This window comes from Schistocerca cancellata, chromosome 4, assembly GCF_023864275.1.
Source record: "Schistocerca cancellata isolate TAMUIC-IGC-003103 chromosome 4, iqSchCanc2.1, whole genome shotgun sequence".
In the NCBI taxonomy this organism is placed as follows: Eukaryota; Metazoa; Arthropoda; class Insecta; order Orthoptera; family Acrididae; genus Schistocerca; species Schistocerca cancellata.
In genome coordinates this window covers 687,025,778-687,050,601 of record NC_064629.1, presented here as the reverse complement: position 1 = coordinate 687,050,601, position 24,824 = coordinate 687,025,778, and the positions used below count along the sequence as shown (strand labels likewise).

The 24,824-nt window shown below is 48.0% G+C and overlaps 1 protein-coding gene across 1 annotated transcript in view; it reads right to left on the bottom strand.

Annotated features, from left to right (window-relative positions):
- Positions 1-24,824, bottom strand: part of LOC126184381 (gamma-tubulin complex component 3-like) — a 258,538-nt gene that overhangs the window by 201,910 nt on the left and 31,804 nt on the right. Inside the window, exon 6 of the mRNA XM_049926766.1 lies at positions 15,242-15,360. Coding sequence (XP_049782723.1) covers positions 15,242-15,360 — 119 coding nt within the window. The remainder of the gene's footprint in view (positions 1-15,241; positions 15,361-24,824) is intronic.

Here is a 24,824-nt window from a genome sequence, read left to right as displayed (position 1 = left end):
ACATAATCTGGAGTTGACCATCCTTTCAAGCAGTTTACAAAGCACATTTGCAGGGTTAATGGGGTGGTAGCTGTCGAGAGACATTGGGATTTTCCCGTGCTTAAGGCCAGGGATAACTATACTGTCTCGCCAATGTGACGGAATGGCACCCATGATACAGATGTGATTGAAAACCCTGAGGAGCTGTTGCCTCTGGGGAACATACAAGTGTTGAATCATCTGATTGTGAATGGAGTCTGGCACTGTGGCTATGTCCCATGAAGAGCTAAGAGCCTGCACCAATTTCCATTCAGTTAAAGGAGCATTGTAGGACTCAATGTGGTGTGGGATGAAATGGAAGGGGGTCTGTTCAACTCTGTGTTTCTGCTGGAGAAAGACAGGAGGATAGGAAGCGTATGACGATGCCATCACAAAGTATGTTGCAAGGTGTTCTGTGAGGACCAATGGATCAGTGAACAGAGCTCCTTGGCTGTTCAGACTCTGGATATTTGACTGTTACTGGTGGCCCAGAACGCTACGGACCTTTGACCAAACCTGCGATAAAGAGGCATATGTCCCAGGGAGGAAACATAGCGCTCCCACCATTCCTTTTTATTCCACTTCATAATGTAACAAGCTGTAGCATGAAGACACTTAAAAGTGAGGAGGTTGGTCTGGAAGGGGTTTTGCTTAAATCACTGCAGCACCCATTGGCGGTCCTGGACAGTGACTGCGATGTCCTTGGTCCACCACGGTACTGGCCGATGATGAGGGGGCCCTGTGGATAGGGGGACAGCAGTGCCAGCAGCATGAGGACAAGCAGCAGAGATGCCGTGCACGACTACATCAATGGAATTTGAGAGAGAGGTGTCAAAGCGGACAGCAGACATGTATAAAGGCCAATTGGACCCGCGGAATGCCCAACATGGGGCCCTGTCTGCCTCGCTGCAGCAGGGAAACAATAGTGTCACTGGGAAGTGGTCATGTCACAAAGGTCATCATGGGATGACCAATGTAGGGAAGCCACGAGGGCAGGATAGGAGATCGCGAGATTGATAGCAGAGAAGGTGCCATGAGTAGCACTGAAGTGGGTAGGGGAACCATCATTGAGGAGATGCATATCGAAGTCCGTGATAAGTTGGTCGATTAGGATACCCCGAGACATTGATGTAACACTCCCCCACAGTGGATGGTGGGCATTGAAATCCCAAAGGAGGAGGAATGGGGGTGGGAGTTGCTGAAGTAAGGTAGATAGTGCAACATAAGCAAGTGACCTACCTGGAGGGACACTGCAAATGGTGATTGCCATTGTCATTTGCTCTCTAACCGCTATCACTTCATAGGGGGATCCAGTCACTAAGGACATGGGAGTGCTGCAAAGTGCAGACCCCACCAGATGTTATCCCAGGGCCAGCACAGTTCTGACAGAATGCCCGATAACCACTTAAAGTGAGAGAGTGGTCATCACAGAAATGCGTTTCTTGGAGAACAAGACAGAATGCAGAATAAGAGGAGACAAGATGTTGCATTTCCAGTAGGTGACAATAATAGCCATTGCACTTCCACTGGATGATCATGTGGCATGAGTCAAACATAGGCATGAAGGAGCTGAGGAGGTGGTCAGGTCACTTGGTCAGTAGTCGTCACCAACAAGGATGGGATGACATCCATAAATAAGATGTCAGACTCAGGTTGCGAGAGAGGAGTTGTCACATCTGGGGGCATCGGAGGTGCCTTCTCTTGGGATCTTCTTCTTCTTCTTCTTCTTCTTCTTCATCTTCTTCTCTTTCTGAGGTGGAGGAGGAGGACAGGACACGGGGGGAGTACAAGATCGGGAACTGAAAGAGTGTGGGCGACCTTTTGGACCACAGATGGTGCGCCACATGGCCGAGTGGTGGTAACAGCCTTCTGGCCTGAGAGATGCTGGCGATAGGGTTCCCAGGAGGGAGCCTAATCACTGGCAGATACTGAAGGAGGGAGCACTTCTTCGGCCAGGGTGGAGGGGCCACTCCCTGACGAGACGTCGGTCGTGGGAACGGCATGGAGGTGGAGGGAAGAGTGGGGCAGGGCTGGAGTAAGGACGGGGGGGGGGGGGGGGGGGGGGAGGAGGAGGAAGAGGAGGAAAGGAAGTAACAGAGGCGACAGTTGAAGATAGTGACACTGGATGGAGTCTCTCCTACTTCTGGCGAGCCTCAGTGTAAGGCAGGCGATCCAGGGACTTATATTCCTGTATCTTCTTTCTCTCTTGTAGGCTGGGCAACCCAGTGAATGAGGGGAATGGCAGTCAGCACAATTAACACACACAGGTGGCAGAACACAATGGGTTCCCTCATGGACGGGATGGCCACACAAAGGGTCCACCGTACAGCGGGAAGACATACGCCCAAAACACAAGCACTGAAAGCACCGCATAGGTGGAGGGATGTATGGCTTCCTGTCCCATCTGTACTACATAACCTTGATCTTCTCTGGGAGGGTATCTTCCTTGAAAGCCAGGATGAAGGTGCCAGTATTGGTGTGGTTGTCTTTGCAGCCATTCTGCACACGTTGAACAAAATGAAGGTCAAGCCACTCCAGATCAGCCCAGAGTTTATCAGTTTGCAGGGTCAGGTCCCTATGAAAAATGACTGCCTGGACCATATACAGAGATTGGTGAGGAGTGATAGACATTAGGACGTTGCCAAGACAATCACAGGCACAAAGAGCTACCGATTGTATAGCAGAAGAAGCTTTGAACAACAGGGATCCCAACTGAATCTTACTAATGGACTCCACTTCACCAAACTTGTCCTCGACATTTCCCATGAAAAGCAATGGCTTTGTGGTGGTGAATGTGTCCCTCTCTGTCCTAGTACAGATGAGGTTTCATGGAAAATGTTTCAGCCCAAGACCAAGATGGCGAGCCTGGCCCTCCTCCCATGGGGTTAGCCATGGAAGGGAAGGCTGCCGGGTCATACGAGACAACATTTAAGGATCCTTCACCATTCAAAGAGACGGACATATGAGAACGGCCAGATTTTTGTAGCTTGATATGCTTCATGCACCAAGCATACACCCTGATACCACCCACTCAGATCAAGGGCTCTCCCCATGGGAACCACCCAGCCACAGCAAGGGCTGTCTGGTACAGCAGCTGTTGCCGGGAGTTCTGATGTTCCTACCACTCCTTGGCATACACGGGGAGGGAACAGCTCAGGTATCAGTAGTGTGATCCCTGTGTTGTCAGGGGGCTCAGCGTTATGGGTACATAACAGGCCCACCACACAGACTGGCTACACATGCTGGTGACCTAGCCGGGTGGAAGGGGGCTACGGTGGGGAAGGGAGAATGGTGAGGAATCCACACTGTAGATGCTAGGGAGGGAGATCTTCCCCATATGGCTCACACTAAAAACAGGAAATTTAGAAGTGGAGGTCAAACCTCAAGTGGGGACAGAAATGCCAAAAGGGTGAAAGAACTGGCAAAAGGAACAAAATTGCAACCAATAAGGAAACCATGGGAATAGCCAGGTCAACATAAAGCAGAACACAGAGAGGGGAAGGAGGTGGCAACAGGGAAGGAGGGGGGATAGGGAGGGAGGGGGCAGGGAGAAGGAAAAGCAACTAGGAAATGAAGAATGAACTGCAGTAACTTGGGCCCCCGTGTGTGATAAGCACGAACACACGAAAGATCCGTGAGCCATCTGGGGGGTACCAAAAAAGATTTCTGATCTTCGTCCAGACTAGGGAACGTGACGCAGGGCACCCAATGGTCGACACTTACCTCTCCCAACACTCCTGTTTCCATCATTTTATAATCTGGCGAACATGGGCACAAAGCCGCTTAAAGGCTATTAAGTGCTCTAGGAATGGGTGCCACTTTTGTCGCTGTAGAGCTCGCTGACGCTCAAATTGCAGAGACATCTGGCAATGGCACCATGTGGGGGAGATTCAACTGTGACAACAGAGGTGAAGGCTTCCCAGTCTGCCTTGTTTAAAGACCATCTGGGTAGGCGTCCATGTGCATGAGGCTGGGGGAGTGACAAAGATGGGAAAGTGGTCACTACCCCACAGGGAGTCATGTGCTCTCCAGTGTATAGATGGGAGAAGGCTAGGAATGCAAACAGAGATCAATGACCGAGTAAGAGGTCAAGTTGTGACAGTAAGCTTTTGACCTGCCTACCTTGGCCAATAAGCATGACGCCACCCCACAACACGTTATGGGCATTAAAATCTCCTGAAAGTAGGAAAGGTTTAGGGAATTGATCAATCAGTGCGGCCAATACATTGAGGGGTACTGCACCATCTGGAGGAAGATATACGTTGCAGACAGTTATTTCGTGTGTAGTCGTTATGCTGACAGCCACAGCTTCAAGGGGGGTTTGAAGGGCCACAGGTTCACTACATACTGAGTTTAGGACAAAGACAAAAACTCCACCTGATACTCTATTATAGTCTCTATGGTTCCTGTAATATCCCTTATAGCCACAGAGGGCAGGGGTCCGCATTGCCAGCAACCAGGATTCCTGGAGGTCAATGCAGCAAGCAGGTGTAAAGCTTAACAGTTGCTGTAGCTCAACCAGGTGGTGCAAAAAACCACCGCAGTTCCACTTGACGATTACATGATCATGAGACTGGGAAGGCATGATACAATGAATGCAGCAGTCTACACCTCAGGGTCACCTGCTGCCACCAGATGAGTATCTGTGCTGTTGTGTTTGAGGGCCCAGCGAGATCTAGGTCCTCAGCAGACGCCAGAATCTCCATCTCATCCTCAGACACAGAGCTTGTAGGTAGTGGTGGTGTGGGTGCCACCTCAGTGCCTTGCTTCTTGGGGGTCTTTTTCTTTTTAGGTTTCTCTCGGTGCTCCATAGGTTCGTCTGGCTGGAAGAGCTTCACTGATTCACTCTCAATGACTGAGGAGGACCATAAAGCCCTACGGCCAGCTACCTGTGGTTGCCTCAGCCACTGGCGGATGTCAGCTTTCCCACTGGTAGGAACATGGGAAGGGAGTGACCCAAGGGATGCCTCCCTGGCGAGGGGAGACAAAAAGACTTATGCTTCTCTGGCTGAGAAGTGGGGACAGACGTCCCCGATGGTATGGGGGGGGGGGGGGTGTTGCTCCTGAAGTAGGTTGTGTAGAAGTAACAGGGAGGGAAGTGCCCCCAACATCAAGGGGGCAGGTGGAGTCTAACGACTCAGAACTAACTGTACACAGTGGAACAGAAGATGGTAGAACCATTGTCTTAGTGACAGCATAGGTTGATGTCATATGCACAGGATGCAGCCTCTTGTATTTTCTCTTAGTCTCAGTGTAGGACAGTCGGTCCAGGGTCTTGTATTCCATTAATATTCTTTCTTTCTGGAGAATCTTGCAGTCTGGTGAGCAAGACGAATGGCGCTCTCTGCAGTTGACACAGATGGGAGGTGGGGCATAAGCAGTATTGGGATGCAAAGGGTGTCCACAATCCAGACAGTTGATGCTGCAAGTACAGCGGGAAGGCGTAGGCTGAAGTACCAGCACTTGAAGCACTTCACCGGGGGAGGGATATATGGCTTTACATCACAGCGGTAGGCCACCACCTTGACCACCTCAAGTAATGTGTGACCGTCTAAGGCCAAGATGATGGCACCGGTGGCAACCTGATTATCCCTGGGATCCTGGTGGACGAACCGAATGAAATGAACACCTCGCCACTCTGCACTGGCACACAGCTCATTGTCGGACTGCAGAAGAAGGTTCCTGAAAAAAAAAAAAAATGATACCCTGGACCATATTGAAGCTCTTATGGGGCATGATGGAAACAGAAACAGCCCCACGTTTTCACAGGCGAATGCCCGTGAATTGGCAGAGGATGCTGTTTTGATCAAGACCAACCCTAACCGCATTTTGGACAAGCCCTCCACCTCTCCAAACTTGTTCTCTAAATGCTTCACAAGAAACTGATTTTTCATTGCTAAGGAATGCTCCCCATCGACTGTCATACACATGGGGTGCTGGGGTGAATAAGCTTCACTGTCATCCTTAGCCTGGCGTTCTTCCCATGGTGTGGCCGGGGGGGGGGGGGGGGGGGGGACGATTTGGGGTATATTTCTTAGCACTGAAGCTAGACCTCAGCCACTTAGAGACTGCTGGTGTTTGACCACTACGCTTCATGAGATGTCATCTGCCCCGACACCACCCACTCCGACCAGGTGCCCTACCCTCGGGCACCACCCAGCTGCAACAAGTGCCACCTGGCAGGATGGCTATTGCTGGGAGTCCCGATGCTCCAGGGTGACAGGCATCTACCCCTTGGCATATGTGGGGAGTTAACAGTGCAGCCATCAGCAGAGCAGTCCCTGTGTCATCAGGGGCTACAACCAACAGGCTACATGGCAGCCCCACCACAATGGACTGGCTACCATGCTATCTATCAGGTGCAAACCAGCGAAGAAGTCCTTTACCGTTGACAGCACAGAAAGTGATACTGCACTGAGGATGGAGGAAAATGCACCCAATTAGGGTGACCTCACCCAACAGCTGGAGAATGAGTTGAAGCACAGATCCACATTGACAAAGGATGTGAGAGCTCTCTCAGCACAGGATGGACACTATGCAATGTGTAAGGCACCCTTCCCCAATTGGCTCCCTCTTCAGGAAAATTTTGAAAAATGGAGGTCAAACCCCACAGAGGATCATCACATAAAGGCCAGAACACCTGAGACTCCTTTTAGTCGCCTCTTAGAACAGGCAGGAATACCTCAGGCCTATTCTAACACCCGGACCCGCAGAGGAACAAGAGATACTGACAAAGGGCCTCTAGAAATAAGAGGGGTCCTTACAAATTGTACCCCACCAAGAATAAGAAGGAAATTAAAAACTTTCTTGAGCCTCTGAAGTTCCTACTATTAATTTAAAGAGACAAGTATTACAAAGATTTTACAGAACAAGTACATTTCCAAACTGAACAATGGGGTTTCCTACTTTGGTCTGAAAGTGGTATCATTTGTTTTTTTTGTTCTGTTTTTTTTTTTTTTTTTATTTGACTGAAGCTGAAAGCATTTTTATACATTTCGTATTTGTTGTACTCAATATCATTAACAATTATGATAGCTTGGGTGTAGGAGAGTTGCTAACAATTCTGCAAGTTGTACACTTTGAGTTAACTATTCAGAAGCTTTTCAGTATCAGTGCCTCATTTCCAAATCATTTGCACACTATTGCACAATCTTGAGTGATTAAACTGATCAAAGTGAATGGTGGTGTTACAAACTGTATTAAACCTTTTTCTGTCTACCATTCCAATGTCTTCTTTTCTTTTCTATGTATATCCCAAATTTCCTCATCTTCCTATTTCTCCTCTAACATCTTGCACACTTCTTCAATCCACAGTAACTTCAGACATTTTACCTGTGCTTTGTCTACCTTGATGCAAGGGTTAGATGAACTACTTCCCCATATATCTGTATAACCTGCCCAATTAGTTCATGATTTTGAACTTTTCATTATTTCTTGAAGGAGAAATTTTCAAAAATTCCAAATGCTGTATTTCCAACAGTGTTTTCCAAGTTCTGAGTTTTCCACCTCACTGTTGTTCACCAAGACTGTAAAATCTCACAAATTGCCCTTTTTTTCCACAGGTAAACTACGATTAAGCGAATGAGATTCCCAAAAGTACTGCCCACTGCTCAGAAGCATTCAAGCAATAGAACACAGTTACTCAACACTTCACCTCATCCTTCCATACTCCTTGATACAAGAGACTGCACTCAAAATGCAAATTTCAGGAATCAACATACTTTTGGGCAGGTGTCATCATATTGCCATTTATGAACATGAATTGATAGATGCCGTAAGCTTCAAAATGAAAAATGAACAGCAAACGACATTCATAATTTTGTACATGTGCCTTGCATTTTATAATTATTTCCCTGCTTTACTCCATTTCAGAACCAGAACACAAGACAACAGCAGGAAGAATAAAAAGGAGCCCAAATAAATAGAGTACATCCCATGTGCCAGCAGGCAAACCAGGGGTCTACCAAATCCCCAACTGATGTGGCAAGGCATATCTAAGGGTAACTGTATGCAAGATGGAAGAGAGTTGCCATGAACATAGACACCACACTGAACTACACTAGCTCTGTTACTGTCTACAGAATAAAAACTGGCCATATTATAAATTAAACAAAATCAAGATACTCAGGCAATCTTCTTCCTTCTGGGATCATGTGATTAAAGAGGCAATTGAAATTAGGGTGCAAGATGATCTGATTAACAAAGGTAGTAGCCTACAAGTGCATCAGGCATGGAACCCTGCACTGAGCCAAGAGAAAGAGAAGCATTCCCATACAGTGAGGTCCATACGCAGGGGTGAATGTGCAGAGACTGAAGACCATAGTTTGTAACTGAGCATCTCCACTCCTCTCCACCATTACCACCCCATCATGGTGGTTGCATGGGTAGTGAAAGTTGTGAAGTAATGGAGGGGTAACTACCAATGTATACAGGGTGCCAACCTGAGCAGAGCAGCAGCCACCAGGAACCGTGTTTAGATGACAAGTTTGGTTTCGGGGGGGGTTAAAGGGACCAGACTGCGACGGTCATCGGTCCCTTTTTCCAAAAAAAGTAAAACCACCCAAAGAGAATAAAAAAACGAACAACAGGAAAGACGTCAGACGACACAGGACAAGAAATACTCCTACAGAGATCAGACGAAACAAATTAAAATCACACAGAGTGTGACAGTGGTTGGCCGACCATAGAGATAAAAAGGAAAAGCCAACCACCGAGAACACATTAAAAACTCAGCGTAAAATCGTAGGCCAATTGCCAGAATCAACTCAAAAGAACAGAACAAACACTCAGAGTAAATAATAAAAACCCCCTGCCCGAATAAAACGGAAAACTAAGTCAGCCATACCAGGGTCATCACATAAGAGGGCAGGGAGCGTATCAGGCAGCGCAAATGTCTGCCTGACCACAGCTAAAAGGGGGCAGGCCAACAAAATGTGGGCCACTGTCAAAGCCGCCCCGCAGCGACATACAGGAGGGTCCTCCCGGCGCAGTAAATAACTGTGTGTCAGGTGGGAGTGGCCAATGCGGAGCCGACAAAGGACGACAGAGTCCCTGCGGTTGGCTCGCAGGGATGACCGCCACACAGTCGTCGTCTCCTTGATGGCACGGAGTTTATTGGGCATGATCCGATTGCGCCATTCAGCGTCCCAAAGCGCAAAAACTTTTTGGCGGAGGACTGCCTGCAAATCAGTCTCTGGGAGGCCAACGTCCAGAGACTGTTTACTCGTGGCCTCTTTTGCCAGGCGATCAACATGTTCATTGCCCGGGATACCGACATGACCAGGGGTCCACACAAAGACCACAGAGCGGCCGCAACGCGCAAGAGTATGCAGGGACTCATGGATAGCCATCACCAGACGAGAACGAGGAAAACACTGGTCGAGAGCTCGTAAACCGCTCAGGGAATCGCTACAGATAACGAAGGACTCACCTGAGCAGGAGCGGATATACTCTAGGGCACAAAAGATGGCGACTAGCTCAGCAGTGTAAACGCTGCAGCCAGCCGCCAAGGACCGTTGTTCGGAATGGTCCCCTAGAGTTAGCGCATACCCGACACGACCAGCAACCATCGAACCGTCGGTGTAAACAATTCCAGAGCCCTGATATGTGGCCAGGATGGAATAAAAGCGGCGGCGGAAGGCCTCTGGAGGGACCGAGTCCTTCGAGCCCTGTGCCAAGTCGAGCCGAAGGCAAGGGCGAGAAACACACCACGGGGGTGTACGCAGAGGCGCCCGGAAAGGAGGTGGAACTGGGAAAAACCCAAGCCCGCAAAGAAGCTCCTTGATGCGTACGGCGATCGGACAACCCGACCGGGGCCGACGGTCTGGCAGATGGACGACTGACTGCGGGAACAGGACACGATAATTTGGATGCCCGGGCAAGCTAAAAACATGGGCAGCATAAGCGGCCAGCAAATGTTGGCGTCGGAACCGCAGTGGAGGTACACCTGCCTCCACTAGGACGCTGTCCACAGGGCTGGTGCGGAAAGCACCAGTGGCAAGGCGTATCCCGCTGTGGAGAATTGGGTCCAGCACCCGCAACGCAGATGGGGATGCTGAGCCATAAGCTAGGCACCCATAATCCAGGCGAGACTGGATTAACGCCTGGTAGAGCCGCAACAGGGTAGATCGGTCGGTGCCCCAGCGGGTGTGGCTCAAACAACGCAGGGCGTTGAGATGCCGCCAACACGCTTGTTTAAGCTGCCGGATATGAGGCAGCCAAGTCAACCGGGCATCAAAAAGGACACCCAAAAACCTGTGGGTCTCCACCACAGCAAGAAGTTCGTCAGCAAGATAAAGCCGCGGCTCAGGATGGACCGTTCGGCGCCGGCAGAAATGCATAACGCGGGTCTTGGCAGCCGAAAACTGAAAACCACGCGATACAGCCCAAGACTGCGCCTTGCGGATTGCGCCCTGTAGCTGACGTTCAGCTGCTGCAATGCTAATAGAACTATAGTAAAGACAGAAGTCGTCAGCATACAGGGAAGCGGAGACAGAATTTCCTACTGCCGCAGCGAGACCGTTTATTGCAATTAAAAACAGGCAGACACTGAGGACAGAGCCCTGGGGTACCCCGTTCTCCTGGACGAGGGAGGAACTATACGAGGCCGCGACTTGCACGCGGAAGGTACGATACGACAGAAAATTTCTGATAAAGATCAGCAGAGGGCCCCGAAGACCCCATCCATGAAGCGTAGAAAGGATGTGATGACACCATGTCATATCGTACGCCTTCTGCATGTCAAAAAAGACAGCGACCAGGTGCTGACGGCGGGCAAAGGCTGTACGGATGGCCGACTCAAGGCTCACCAGATTGTCGGTGGCGGAGCGGCCTTTACGGAACCCACCCTGAGACGGAGCCAGAAGGCCCCGAGACTCCAACACCCAATTTAAGCACCGGCTCACCATCCGTTCAAGCAACTTGCAAAGAACGTTGGTGAGACTAATGGGACGGTAGCTGTCCACCTCCAGAGGGTTCTTTCCAGGTTTAAAAATGGGGATGACAATACTTTCCCGCCATTGCGACGGAAACTCACCCTCGACCCAGAGACGGTTGTAAAGGTCGAGGAGGCGTCGCTTGCAGTCCACTGAAAGGTGTTTCAGCATCTGACAGTGGATGCGATATGGCCCGGGAGCGGTATCAGGGCAAGTGGCAAGGGCACTCTGAAATTCCCACTCACTGAATGGAGCGTTCTATGGTTCAGAAGCGTTGGTGCGAAAAGAAAGGCTCCGACGTTCCATCCGCTCTTTAATGGAGCGGAAGGCCTGGGGGTAATTCGCAGAAGCGGAACTCATAACAAAATGCTCTGCTAAGCGGTTTGCAATGACGTCGGAGTCAGTACAAACTGCTCCATTCAGTGAGAGCGCAGGGACGCTGGCTGGGGTCCGATAGCCGAAGACCCGTCGAATCTTGGCCCAGACCTGCGATGGAGTGACATGGAGTCCAATGGTGGACACATACCGCTCCCAGCACTCCTTCTTGCCTTGGCGGATAAGGAGGCGGGCCCGCGCACGCAGCCGTTTGAAGGCGATAAGGTGGTCCATGGAGGGATGTCGCTTGTGACGCTGGAGCACCCGCCGGCGATCTTTAATCGCTTCAGTGATCTCAGGCGACCACCAAGGCACAGCCCTCCGCCGAGGGGACCCAGAAGAACGGGGAATGGCAGACTCGGCGGCAGTGACGATGCCGGCGGTGACCGATGTAACCACCGCATCAATGGCATCAGTTGAGAGAGGCTCAATAGCGGCAGTGGAGGAGAACAAGTCCCAGTCAGCCTTATTCATAGCCCATCTGCTAGGGCACCCAGAAGAGTGACGCTGTGGTAGTGACAGAAAAATCGGAAAGTGGTCACTACCACACAGGTCGTCATGCACACTCCAGTGGACAGATGGTAAGAGGCTAGGGCTACAGATTGAAAGGTCAATGGCGGAGTAGGTGCCATGCGCCACACTGAAGTGTGTGGAGGCACCATCATTCAAAATCGAGAGATCGAGCTGCGACAATAAATGCTCAACGGTGGCGCCTCGACCTGTTGCCACTGACCCACCCCACAGAGGGTTATGGGCGTTAAAGTCGCCCAGTAATAAGAAAGGTGGCGGCAATTGGGCTATCAGCGCAGCCAGGACATGCTGCGCGACATCACCCTCCGGTGAAAGGTAAAGACTGCAGACGGTAAGAGCCTGCGGCGTCCACACCCTAACAGCGACAGCCTCTAAAGCTGTTTGTAGAGGGACAGACTCGCTGTGAAGAGAGTTAAGGACATAGATGCAGACGCCACCAGACACCCTTTCATAAGCTGCTCGGTTCTTATAATAACCCCGATAGCCACGGAGGGCGGGGGTGCGCATTGCTGGAAACCAAGTTTCCTGCAGAGCAATGCAGAGGAAAGGGTTAAGGCTGATAAGTTGGCGGAGCTCAGCTAGATGGTGGAAGAAACCGCTGCAGTTCCACTGGAGGATGGTTTTGTCCATGGCTGAGAAAGGCGTGCCGGGACTGGGACGGCAGATTACGCCGCTGGGTCACCTGCTGCCTCCGATTGAGCACCTGTGCTAGTGCTATTGCTATTCACGGCGTCTGAGGGACCGGCGAGATTGAGGTCCTCAGCGGACGCCAGAATCTCCACCTCGTCCCCAGACGCAGAGCTAGAAGGTTGCGATGGGGTGGCTACCACCGCGCGTTCCTTGGGCTTAGAGCTGCTCTTCTTTGATTTCTCACGCTGCTCCTTGGGTTTAACTGGCTGGGAGGGCTTCACCGATTCAGTCTCCGGGACTGAGGAGGATCGGGAAGCCCTTCGACCTGCAGATTGTGGGCACTTACGCCACTGTCGATCGTCAGCCTTCCCGCCGGTGGAAACCTGGGAAGGGAGGGACCCAAGGGACCCCTTGCGAGCGTGAGAAGCCGAAGAAGTTGGACACTTCTCCGGCTTAGAAGCGGGGACCGACGTCCCCAATGGGGGGGATGGTGTTGCTCCTGAGGTAGGTGGCACAGGAGCAACCCGGTGGGTAGAACCCCCCACTGGCAAGGGGGCAGGAGGAGTTGTACCACTCGTCGATCCGGCCGGAAGGCGCGAAACTGATGGGGCTAGCACAGGTGTTGTAGCAGCGGCGTAGGAAGTTGTCATTCGCACTGGATGTAATCGGTCGTATTTCCGTTTGGCCTCAGTATAAGTCAGTCGGTCCAGGGTCTTATATTCCATGATTTTGCGCTCTTTCTGGAATATTCTGCAGTCTGGCGAGCAAGGTGAATGGTGCTCCCCGCAGTTGACGCAGATGGGAGGCGGGGCACATGGAGTATCGGGATGAGATGGGCGTCCGCAATCTCGACATGTGAGGCTGGAAGTGCAGCGGGAAGACATATGGTCGAACTTCCAGCACTTGAAGCACCGCATCGGGGGAGGGATATAGGGCTTGACGTCACATCGGTAGACCATCACCTTGACCTTTTCCGGTAACGTATCACCCTCGAAGGCCAAGATGAAGGCACCGGTAGCAACCTGATTGTCCCTCGGACCTCGATGAACGCACCGGACGAAATGAACACCTCTACGTTCTAAGTTGGCGCGCAGCTCGTCATCAGACTGCAAAAGGAGGTCCCTATGGAAAATAACACCCTGGACCATATTTAAACTCTTATGTGGAGTAATAGTAACGTTAACATCCCCCAACTTGTCACAAGCAAGTAACCTGCGTGACTGGGCGGAGGATGCCGTTTGTATCAGTACTGAGCCAGAGCGCATTTTAGACAAGCCCTCCACCTCCCCAAACTTGTCCTCTAAATGCTCGACGAAGAACTGAGGCTTTGTGGAGAGAAAAGACTCCCCATCAGCTCTCGTGCAAACTAAGAATCGGGGCGAATAACTGTTACCTCCATCCTGGGACTTACGCTCTTCCCACGGCGTGGCCAGGGAGGGGAACGTTTTCGGATCGTACTTCTGAGCATTAAATTGAGCCCGAGAACGCTTAGAGACTGCTGGCGGCTGGCCGCCAGCGAGAGATGATGTACCACGCTTCATTGCGGGTCATCCGCCCTGATGCCACCTACTCCGACCAAGGGCCCTCCCCACGGGCGCCACCCAGCCACAGCAAAGGCCACCTGGCAGGATGGCCGTTGCCGGGAGTCCTGATACCCCAGGAGGATAGGCATCTACTCCTTGGCATACGTGGGGAGTTAACGGCGCAGGCATCAGTAGAGCGATCCCTGTGTTGTCAGGGGGCTACAGCCAAGAGGGTACATGGCGGCCCCACCACAACGGACTGGCTACCGTGCTGGATCTTAGGTGCAAAAATGGCCAAGGTCGTTGTCGCAGTTAAAAGAAACACTGCAGAGTGCAGTGTGGTAATCGTCCAAGAGATCGAAAACGAGCGGGACACCATTGCAACGACGAGAAAGACGGCTAAAGGTCTAATTGCACGACGGATACAGTGCACCATGTAAGGCGCCCTTCCCCAATTGGCTCGCTCTTCGGACTAATTTAGAAAGATGGAGGTCAAACCCGAGAGGGGACCATCACATAAGGCCAAAACATGTGAGACTCCTTTTAGTCACCTCTTACGACAGGCAGGAATACCGCGGGCCTATTCTAACCCCCGAACCCGCAGGGGGGAGATGACAAGTCAGTATGCCTAAATATAATGTTAAACTTGAGATGTGACCCAGACAGACATCTTAGAATCCTGTAAGTTAGAAATATGCTAGGAAAAATATCAAATCATTTAAGAAACCAAATGATTTAGCAATGCTGTCGTGAAGTAGGTTCTGAAAACTAAGCACCAGACAAGTATTTCCATGTTATTTCATCCCTGCTGGGTCTAAGTCTGTGTTGGGCAGCCAAAACTAGCCACAAAACATGTTTGTGGCTGGTGGTAGTCTTCCTCAGCAATATTTAAATATTGCAATGCCAGAAATGGTAAGGGTGTGAATAATGTGCAGGAAAACAACACAAAGATGAACACTTAGTTGATGTTACAGAGAGTGGGACTGGTCTTAGAAACTTGGATTGTAGTTATTATCAAGTAAGGGCTATCTTTTGCATTATCTCTATTGTTAAGTCCCACTGGTACAATGATTTCTACTAAAAATCTAATGAACAGAAAATTACATATGCTTAGGAATAATTTTCCTGCAAATACACAGAAATAAACAGAACCAAAAACATTGTTTGGAAAAATGCTTAATTGCTATTGGATTAATAAATTCTAAAGTTCTAGGTTTTGGATTAACTTACCTTCGAATCTATCTTGAAGCCTCGAGAGACAGGATCTTCTATTAAAACTCTTCCTCCTATTCCTTGGAAACAATAGATAAGTTCCTGGAGCAAGACAGTTTCTGGTACTCTCATCTTATCTGAAATATTGCACTTGTCAAATTAATGTAACATTTCAAAGTATGTATTTCAATAGCATGTAAGTAAGAGAATTATGTTGAGATTCAAATATCTTTACAAGAATGAAAACTTATTTCAGTGAAAGACAACTACAAGCAAATTGATATATTCATAGAAATTCCTGGATGGAGCGATGTGTAAAAAGCTTTCACATTAGCTTTCAAGCACTAGCTCTTTTTCTAGCAATAGTACACACATTCTCTCACACACAAGAGCTAGTGCTCAAAAGCTAGCTAGTGGGATTGCTGTTTTCTGTTACATATTTCTGTGCTCCTCACATCAGTCTGCTATAGATGAGTGGTTACCTTTCCTTAATTTTACTAACTGATTAATTCACATCCTCAAACAAAACAATATAATGATTGTTAGTTGCTCTGCACACATGATTTTCATTTCAGAACGTTTTTTAACAGCTAAGATGATGTGTAACTCGTATACAAGTGACAAGATTAACTTTACAAGTTCACCACATCATTAATAATATTTTTTCACATTTCTCTGTACTTTGAATAATATACAAACCAATAATAAATAAGGATCACATTACTGTGTTGCCTATTTAATGTTATTGCCATATGTCAAGAAGCGACAGAAAATTTAGTTAGTGAAACACCTATGGATATAGGACTGCCATTCAGACAAGCATTCTAGAGGTTCTGAGCACTGATGGTTGTATTATTGGAACCTTCTTTTGCAATAAATGTTTACAAGTGTATACCAAGAAATTTATAAATCTGAACTACATCCCCACCTACCGCGTATTGCAGAAGTACAACTTGGAAGAAAGTGCTCATTTTATTCACCGAGATTTCAACATTCATATTCCAGCTTAAATTTATATTAATTTGCAGTGCACATATTATCTAATGTTATTTGTACCAACACATGTGAAACCACACATTACAAAGTAATTTGGGTCTGTCATTAGAGACAGTGTATTACTGTGGAAAAGCTCCAACAGTGTATCTCATATACTGAAGCTAAAGAAAATGATTGTGACATCCACATGGATTGAAATGAAATTACAATGTTGCCACCTCTTCTTTACTGATCACCCTGCTATCCCTTCCCTAAATATTAACGAAATTATACTCTTACACAACAGACTGAAATTACATGAGAAAAATCATTTTGGACTTACTTACAAGAAACAGAAAAAAAACCTTACACTTCCCTTGCCAGTTGAAACTATGTGATCACAGTTCACAATTTATAAGAAAATCTACAGTAAAAAATAAATTAAAAATACATCATGTCCACAAATTCATGGTTTCAAAAGTTTCAGTGCAGTACTTTTGTAGCTCCAGTAATATTAGTGTATTTGCACTGAACATATATGTTCCAAATTATCAGAAATAAGTCACAACAGCACAGTTCACTAAGTTTCATTTTAAGCACATATCGGCAGCTACGAATTTTATGTCATTCAATTGTAAAAAAATTTTTAATTTACATATTTTATCTGATAAATTATTATGATTGCATTGAAATGAAAATGCACTTGAGAGTATTTCACTTCAGAGGCGTTTTTTCTTACACACACACAACCATTCTTGAGCTATCTTTGGCAGAAAATATCTCATTTATCATGAACAGAGTAGACACTTAAATAAATTGTAGTGAAATTCATCTGAGCTTTAGAAACTACACTATCCTAGCTTTCAGAATTAATAGTTTCTTTCTTGGAGAGGAGAGAGGGATAGTTTAGGGAAGGTTAAAAAAATGAGCAGGTCACTCAAACCCCAGGATGAGAGAAAATAAGGATGATAAGGTGGCTGTCAGAGAGAAGATGGTGAAAGAACTGTGTAAGACAAGAAAAGGTACAATTCTCAGATACTTTGAGAAGTGTTTGAATAAACTAAAGTACTCAGAGCAAGATAATGGTACCTAATAAGTCAATACCTTGAGTATCCTCTGAAATTACAAAATTTAGAAGGTCACTGGTACTTCACCAGCAAAAACTGAAAGAACTATGTGAAGGAACACTCCAAGTCAGTGAGTTGACAATACAAGGTATCCAGTATGAATTTAATGAGTTGTTGCAGGCAGGAAAAGGCACAAATGGAGGAAAAAATCTTAAGGGGGCATAACAACTTTTAATGATGCACTTTCTGGAAGACAGTATGTTATGCCGGAAGGCGTGAAGTACACCCAGTGTTTTTCATAAAATTTTTCCACAGTGTATTACCACAAAAATGGACAGAAAAGTAAGATCAGATTTGTTGGATGTTATATACAATGACATGCTACATTATGGGCAACAAAAGCAGTTGATGAATAAAATATTTTGGGAAAACATTCCTATAAAAATGTTGGTTGCACAGCATTCAGGAGAATGTTTTCAATTCAGAACTGTATGACACAAGGAAAGGCAAAATTCTCATATACTTTGAGAAGTATTTGAATAAACTGAAGTACAGGAAGCAAGATACATAATAAATCGATACTTCAAGGATCCTCTGAAATTAGGAAATTTAGGTCACAGAGCAGAAAGTGGGTGCAATTCATGAAGTGATGTAAAATTATCATATAAACAATAGTACAGGAGAAGTGAGGGAACCACAATGTTGAACAGCAGAGATATATGATGCGAGAATAGAGAAGAGATGAATAGACATGGTCACAAGGCAACAACAATTGCAGGCATTGTCAGTCAAGTATGATAATATATCAAGCAGGGAATAGAAAAATATCTTTGGAGGAATGCGCTGAAAAGATGTTGATCAGTGATGACAGCTAATGATGGTATCAGAAAAATGAGAATAGGGACAAAAGAAGGCCAATGGTAATGGAATTGGAAAACTAGATAGACATTCAGACCTAGCCTCAAAACAACAGTTGGAGGTATAGGAAGAAGAAAGGAGGAAGAAACCTAGTGCACTACAATAGCATGGCCTATGATCTAAGAAACTAAATGAAGAAGTGAATGGCAAATTACAAGAAGCAATCAGTTATATAAACATTAACATCAATAAGTATTATGGTCATAGCTATTATCAACCCATGGATAGATTTGAATGTTCTTCATATGGATTTATTTCACTGAAAACAGAAAAAAAGAGAAGGTATTAACCTTAACTGTAAGTAGCTTCAAATTAATCAGAGGGGTGGCTACGGGATTAAGGCACTAAAACTGCAATTCCATAAAGAGTTGGAACTAAACAGAAAAACTGTGGAGCATTCCCTTTCAGTAGTTGAAGATTTGTTGGCCAACTTTCTTGCAATTTGAACTTTTGTGGCATAAGAACTTGCTGTTCAATGTCTCAACCAGAAAGTGTTTGTCGAGAGAGAGATAATTGGGAATGACTTACAAAGATCCAACGTGGCATGTGAATGATTCTGTGATCAAATTAAAATAAAAGTAGTGGGTACTGAATATAGGCCATTACAAGAAGTATGTACAGGATAATGAGGAAAGCTGAATGTAAAGGAAGCAATCTAAGGTAAAGTACAAGACTGATTAATTGCCACATGAAAACTAAAATCAAAAGATATCCTGGGTAGCAATTCTCATGTTTCAGGAACAATTATTAATATCTAAATAAAATGTATGTCATCTGGAAGTGGGGCCCCATAAACCTTTTTGTCACCCTACTTAGCCTATGCCTTGGGCCACAATAACAGATGTAAACTGAGGTGTTAGACAAATGTTAGATTGGGAGACATTTGAAAATTTGAAGACTGCATATTCTAATCCTCTTAAATGTTTCAAGAACAGGAGGTTACATCCATCTAGTTCAGGATACTAAAAAACTTCATAATTGTGCTCTGAAGACCACACAATGTCAACCAATCATCATGTAATCCTCTACCATGTGGCCTCATGGGGATGCAGTATGAAGGGATGTAGAGTCAGTACACTGTTCTCCCAGGTGTCAATTTTCGGACTGACAACTCAGCTATAGAAGCAGACTCCGGATACTAAAGGAATTTAGAAAGTTACAACACATCCAGAAATTTTGAAAGAGCAGCTTCAAAAGTCTCATAGCATCCAAAATCTTTTGAATACTGACTTGTCCTGGGGTCCACACAAACTCCACTGAATGATGGGACCATTCCAGGGCATATAGGGACTCCTGAATGGATGCTACAACAGGACAACCTTGTAGGCTGCTCAAGGAGTCAGTACACAGAAGAAATGACACGCCAGGACATGAGCACATGTGCTCAAGAGAATGAGAAATGGCTGCAAGCTCTGCAGTGAAAACACTGCAGCCAAATGGCAAGGAGTGATGTTCAGTATGTCCTCCATCAACATATGCAAAGCCTACATGACCATCAGCCATCAAGCCATCGGCGTAAACCGCTTCATGGCCCTGGTACACGTCAAGAATCAAAAGGAAGTGATAGCGGAGAGCCGCATGGTTAATGAAGCCCTTATGGACATGCAAAAGGTCCATCATAATCTGCAGCCTAGGTGTACACAATGGACATGTACATGAACTGACCTTGAGCAGACATGGTAATGAGAAGGACTCCAGTTCAGAGAGAAGGGACCGGACGCGAACTGCTATCATAAGCCCTGACGTTGGCCACTGATGCAGGAGATGAACTGCTGTGGGTGGGAAAGGAGGTGGTAATTTGGATGCACAGGAGAATTACGAATGTGTGCAATGTAACTGGCAAACAGTTGTGCACGGCTAACCTTCAATGGAGGGACTCTTTCTAAAAGCTCCCGTCGCTAGGTGAACACCCCAGTGGTGCACTGGTTCAAGTAAATGCAACACTAATGGCACTGCCAAACCATAAACCAGACTCCCATAGTCAAGGCGGGATTGAACAAGGGCAGGGTAGAGCTGCAACAGCGTTGAGCTATCTGCACCCCAGATGGTGTTGCTCAGGTGGCAGATGGTACTGAGGTGCTGCCAGAACCTCCGCTTCAGCTGATGAAGGTGAGGTAGCTAAGTCAATTGGGCATCAAAAACCAGTCCTAAGAATCAATATGTCTCCTTTACAGTGAGTGGATCATCATTAAGGTAAAGTTTTGGTTCCAGATGAATGGTGGGCCGCTGACAGAAATGCACGATACATGACTTCACGGCTGAAAACTGGAAGCTGTGGACTAGAGCCAACGACTGCACCTAGTGAATGGGTTCCTGTAGGCACCCCTCAGCAACACCACTACTGGAGGAGCAGTTCGAAATGCAGAAGTCATCCGCATACAGAGGTGTTGAGACCGATGATCCCACAGCTGCTGCTAGACAGAAAAATAGACAGACACTCAATACAGAGCCCTGCAGAATGCCATTCTCCTGAATTTGGGGGGGGGGGGAACTACGGGAGGCACCAACTTGGACAAAGGAAGAACAGAGTGACAGGAAGCTTTGGATAAAATTCAGCAGCAGGTCCCGGAGACCCCACTGATGCAATCTGGCAAAGATATGTCGTCAGGTCATGTCGTATGCTTCAAGTAAGTAAAAAAAGATGGCAAACAGATGTTGGCAGCTGGAAAAGGCTGTTCAGATGGCAGACTCAAGTGACACAAGGTTATCAGTAGTAGAGTGACCCTGGCAGAAGACACGCTGACATGCGGCCAGTAGGCCACATGACTAGGACCCACCCCAACCGCTGACACGCCATACATTGCAGCAGCTTAAAACAAAGTTGGTGAGACCATGATGGGAGAGTAGCTATCCATATCAAGCGGGTTTTCACAGGGTTTGAGCACCGGAATGATGGTGCTCTCCAGCCACTGCGATGGAAAGATGCCATCCCACCAGATCCAGTTGAAGATGACAAGGAGATGTTGCTTGTAGTCAGATGAGAGATGTTTAATCATCTGACTGTTGATCTGATCCAGCCCAGGAGCCGTGTTGTGGCAATTTGCAAGGGTGCTGAGGAGCTGCAACTCTGCAAATGGGGTGTTATAGGGTTCACTGTGGCATGTAGCAAAGGAGAGTACTTTTCTTTGCATCAACCGTTTGAGGCTGCAAAAGGCAGGGGGGTGGTTCTCTGATGAAGAGGCTCGAGCACAATGCTCAGAAAAGTGCTCGGCAATCACGTTTGTGTCATTAGATAATACGTCATTGATGGTAATGCCAGGGACACCTGTTGGTGTCGGTATCCAAAAAGACGTCTGATTTTCATCCAGACTTGGGAAGGTGACGTATGGCACCCAATGGTCGACATGTACCTCTCCCAACACTGCTGTTTCCATCGTTTTGGAAGCTGGCAGACACGGGCATGGAGCTGCTTAAACACTATTAGGTGCTCTAGGGAAGGGTGCTGCTGATGTTGCTGTAGAGCTTGCTGATGCTCTTTAATTGCCTCAGTGTCTTCCGGCAACCACAAAGGGACTGTCTTTCACCAGAGGCAACCTTAGAAACAAGGGATCGCGTTTTCCATCGCAGAAATGATCGTTGTAGTGACCTGCTCAACAACAATATCGATGGAACCATGTGGGGGAGATTGAATGGTGACAGACTGGCTTGTTTAAAGCCCATCTAGTTTGGCAGCCATGGACATGATGCCGAGGGAGTGACAGGAAGATGGGCAAGTGGTCACTACCACACGGGTATTCATGTGCTCCCCAGTGAATAGATGGGAGAAGGCCAGGGCTGCAAATCGAGAGATCAGTGGCTGAATGTGTGCCATGTACCACACTGAAATGTGTGGGGGCACCTGTATTTAAGAGGCAGAGATCGAGTTGTGACAGTAGATTTTCGACCTCCATACCTTGGCCAGTAAGCATGGCAACACCCCACAACGGGTTATGGGCGTTAAAATCTCACAAAAGTAGGAAAGATTTAGGCAGTTGATCAATCAGAGCAGTCAATGCGTTCGGGGATACTGCACCATCTGGAGGGAGATATACATTGCAAACAGTTAATTTCTGTGTCGTCATTATGCTGACAGCCACAGCTTCAAGACGGGTATGAAGGGACACAGGTTCACTACATACTGAGTTCAGGACAAAGACAAAAACTCCACCTGACACTCTATTATAGTCTCTACAGTTCCTGTAATATCCCTTATAGTGGTGGAGGGCAGGAGTCCGCATTACTGGGAACCAGGATTCCTGGAGGGCAATGCAGAAAGCAGGTGTAAAGCTGAACAATTGCCGTAGCTCAGCCAGGTGGTGGAAAAAACCACTGCAATACCACTGCAGGATTACGTGATCATGAGACTGGGAAGGCATTAAACAATGAATGAGGCAGTCTATGCCTCAGGGTCACTTGCTGCCACCAGATGAGTACCTATGAGATCGACATCCATTGTGTGAGGGCCCCGCCAGATATACACTCGTGGAAATTGAAATAAGAACACCGTGAATTCATTGTCCCAGGAAGGGGAAACTTTGACACATTCCTGGGGTCAGATACATCACATGATCACACTGACAGAACCACAGGCACATAGACACAGGCAACAGAGCATGCACAATGTCGGCACTAGTACAGTGTATATCCACCTTTCGCAGCAATGCAGGCTGCTATTCTCCCATGGAGACGATCGTAGAGATGCTGGATGTAGTCCTGTGGAACGGCTTTCCATGCCATTTCCACCTGGTGCCTCAGTTGGACCAGCGTTCGTGCTGGACGTGCAGACTGCGTGAGACGACGCTTCATCCAGTCCCAAACATGCTCAATGGGGGACAGATCCGGAGATCTTGCTGGCCAGGGTAGTTGACTTACACCTTCTAGAGCACGTTGGGTGGCACGGGATACATGCGGATGTGCATTGTCCTGTTGGAACAGCAAGTTCCCTTGCCGGTCTAGGAATGGTAGAATGATGGGTTTGATGATGGTTTGGATGTACCGTGCACTATTCAGTGTCCCCTCGACGATCACCAGTGGTGTACGGCCAGTGTAGGAGATCGCTCCCCACACCATGATGCCGGGTGTTGGCCCTGTGTGCCTCGGTCATATGCAGTCCTGATTGTGGCGCTCACCTGCACGGCGCCAAACACGCATACGACCATCATTGGCACCAAGGCAGAAGCGACTCTCATCGCTGAAGACGACACGTCTCCATTCGTCCCTCCATTCACGCCTGTCGCGACACCACTGGAGGCGGGCTGCACGATGTTGGGGCGTGAGCGGAAGACGGCCTAACGGTGTGCGGGACCGTAGCCCAGCTTCATGGAGACGGTTGCGAATGGTCCTCGCCGATACCCCAGGAGCAACAGTGTCCCTAATTTGCTGGGAAGTGGCGGTGCGGTCCCCTACGGCACTGCGTAGGATCCTGCGGTCTTGGCGTGCATCCGTGCGTCGCTGCGGTCTGGTCCCAGGTCGACGGGCACGTGCACCTTCCGCCGACCACTGGCAACAACATCGATGTACTGTGGAGACCTCACGCCCCACGTGTTGAGCAATTCGGCGGTACGTCCACCCGGCCTCCCGCATGCCCACTATACGCCCTCGCTCAAAGTCCGTCAACTGCACATACGCTTCACGTCCACGCTGTCGCGGCATGCTACCAGTGTTAAAGACTGCGATGGAGCTCCATATGCCACGGCAAACTGGCTGACACTGACGGCGGCGGTGCACAAATGCTGCGCAGCTAGCGCCATTCGACGGCCAACACCGCGGTTCCTGGTGTGTCCGCTGTGCCGTGCGTGTGATCATTGCTTGTACAGCCCTCTCGCAGTGTCCGGAGCAAGTATGGTGGGTCTGACACACCGGTGTCAATGTGTTCTTTTTTCCATTTCCAGGAGTGTAGGTCCTCAGCAGAAGCCAGAATCTCCACCTCATCCTCAGACACAGAGCTTGTAGTTAGTGGTGGTGTTTCTCCTGAAGTAGGTTGTGCAGAAGCAACAGGGAGGGAAGTGCCCCTACCATCAACGGGGCAGGTGATGTCTGACGACTCAGAACTAACTGTACACAGTGGAACGGAAGATGGTAGAACTGTTGTCTTAGTGACAGCATAGGTTGACACATATGCATAGGATGCAGCCTCAAATATTTTCTCTTAGTCTCAGTGTAGGTCAGTCAATCCAGGGTCTTGTATTCCATTATTTTTCTTTCTTTCTGGAGAATCCCGCAGTCTGGAGAGCAAGACAAATGGTGCTCTCTGCAGTTGACACAGATGGGAGGTGGGGCACAAGGAGTATTGGGATGCAAAGGATGTCCACAATCAAGACAGGTGATGCTGCAAGTACAGCAGGAAACCATAAGGCTGAAGTTCCAGCACTTAAAGCACCTTATCGGGGGAGGGATATATGGCTTTACATCACAGCGGTAAGCCACCACCTTGACCTTCTCAAGTAATGTGTGACCCTTGAAGGCCAAGATGATGGCACCGGTGGCAACCTGATTATCCCTGGGATCCCGGTGGACGAACCGAATGAAATGAACACCTCACCACTCTGCACTGGCACGCAGCTCATCATCAGACTGCAGAAGAAGGTTCCTGAAAAAAATGATACCCTGGACCATATTGAAGCTCTTATGGGGTATGATGGAAACAGAAACAGCCCCACGTT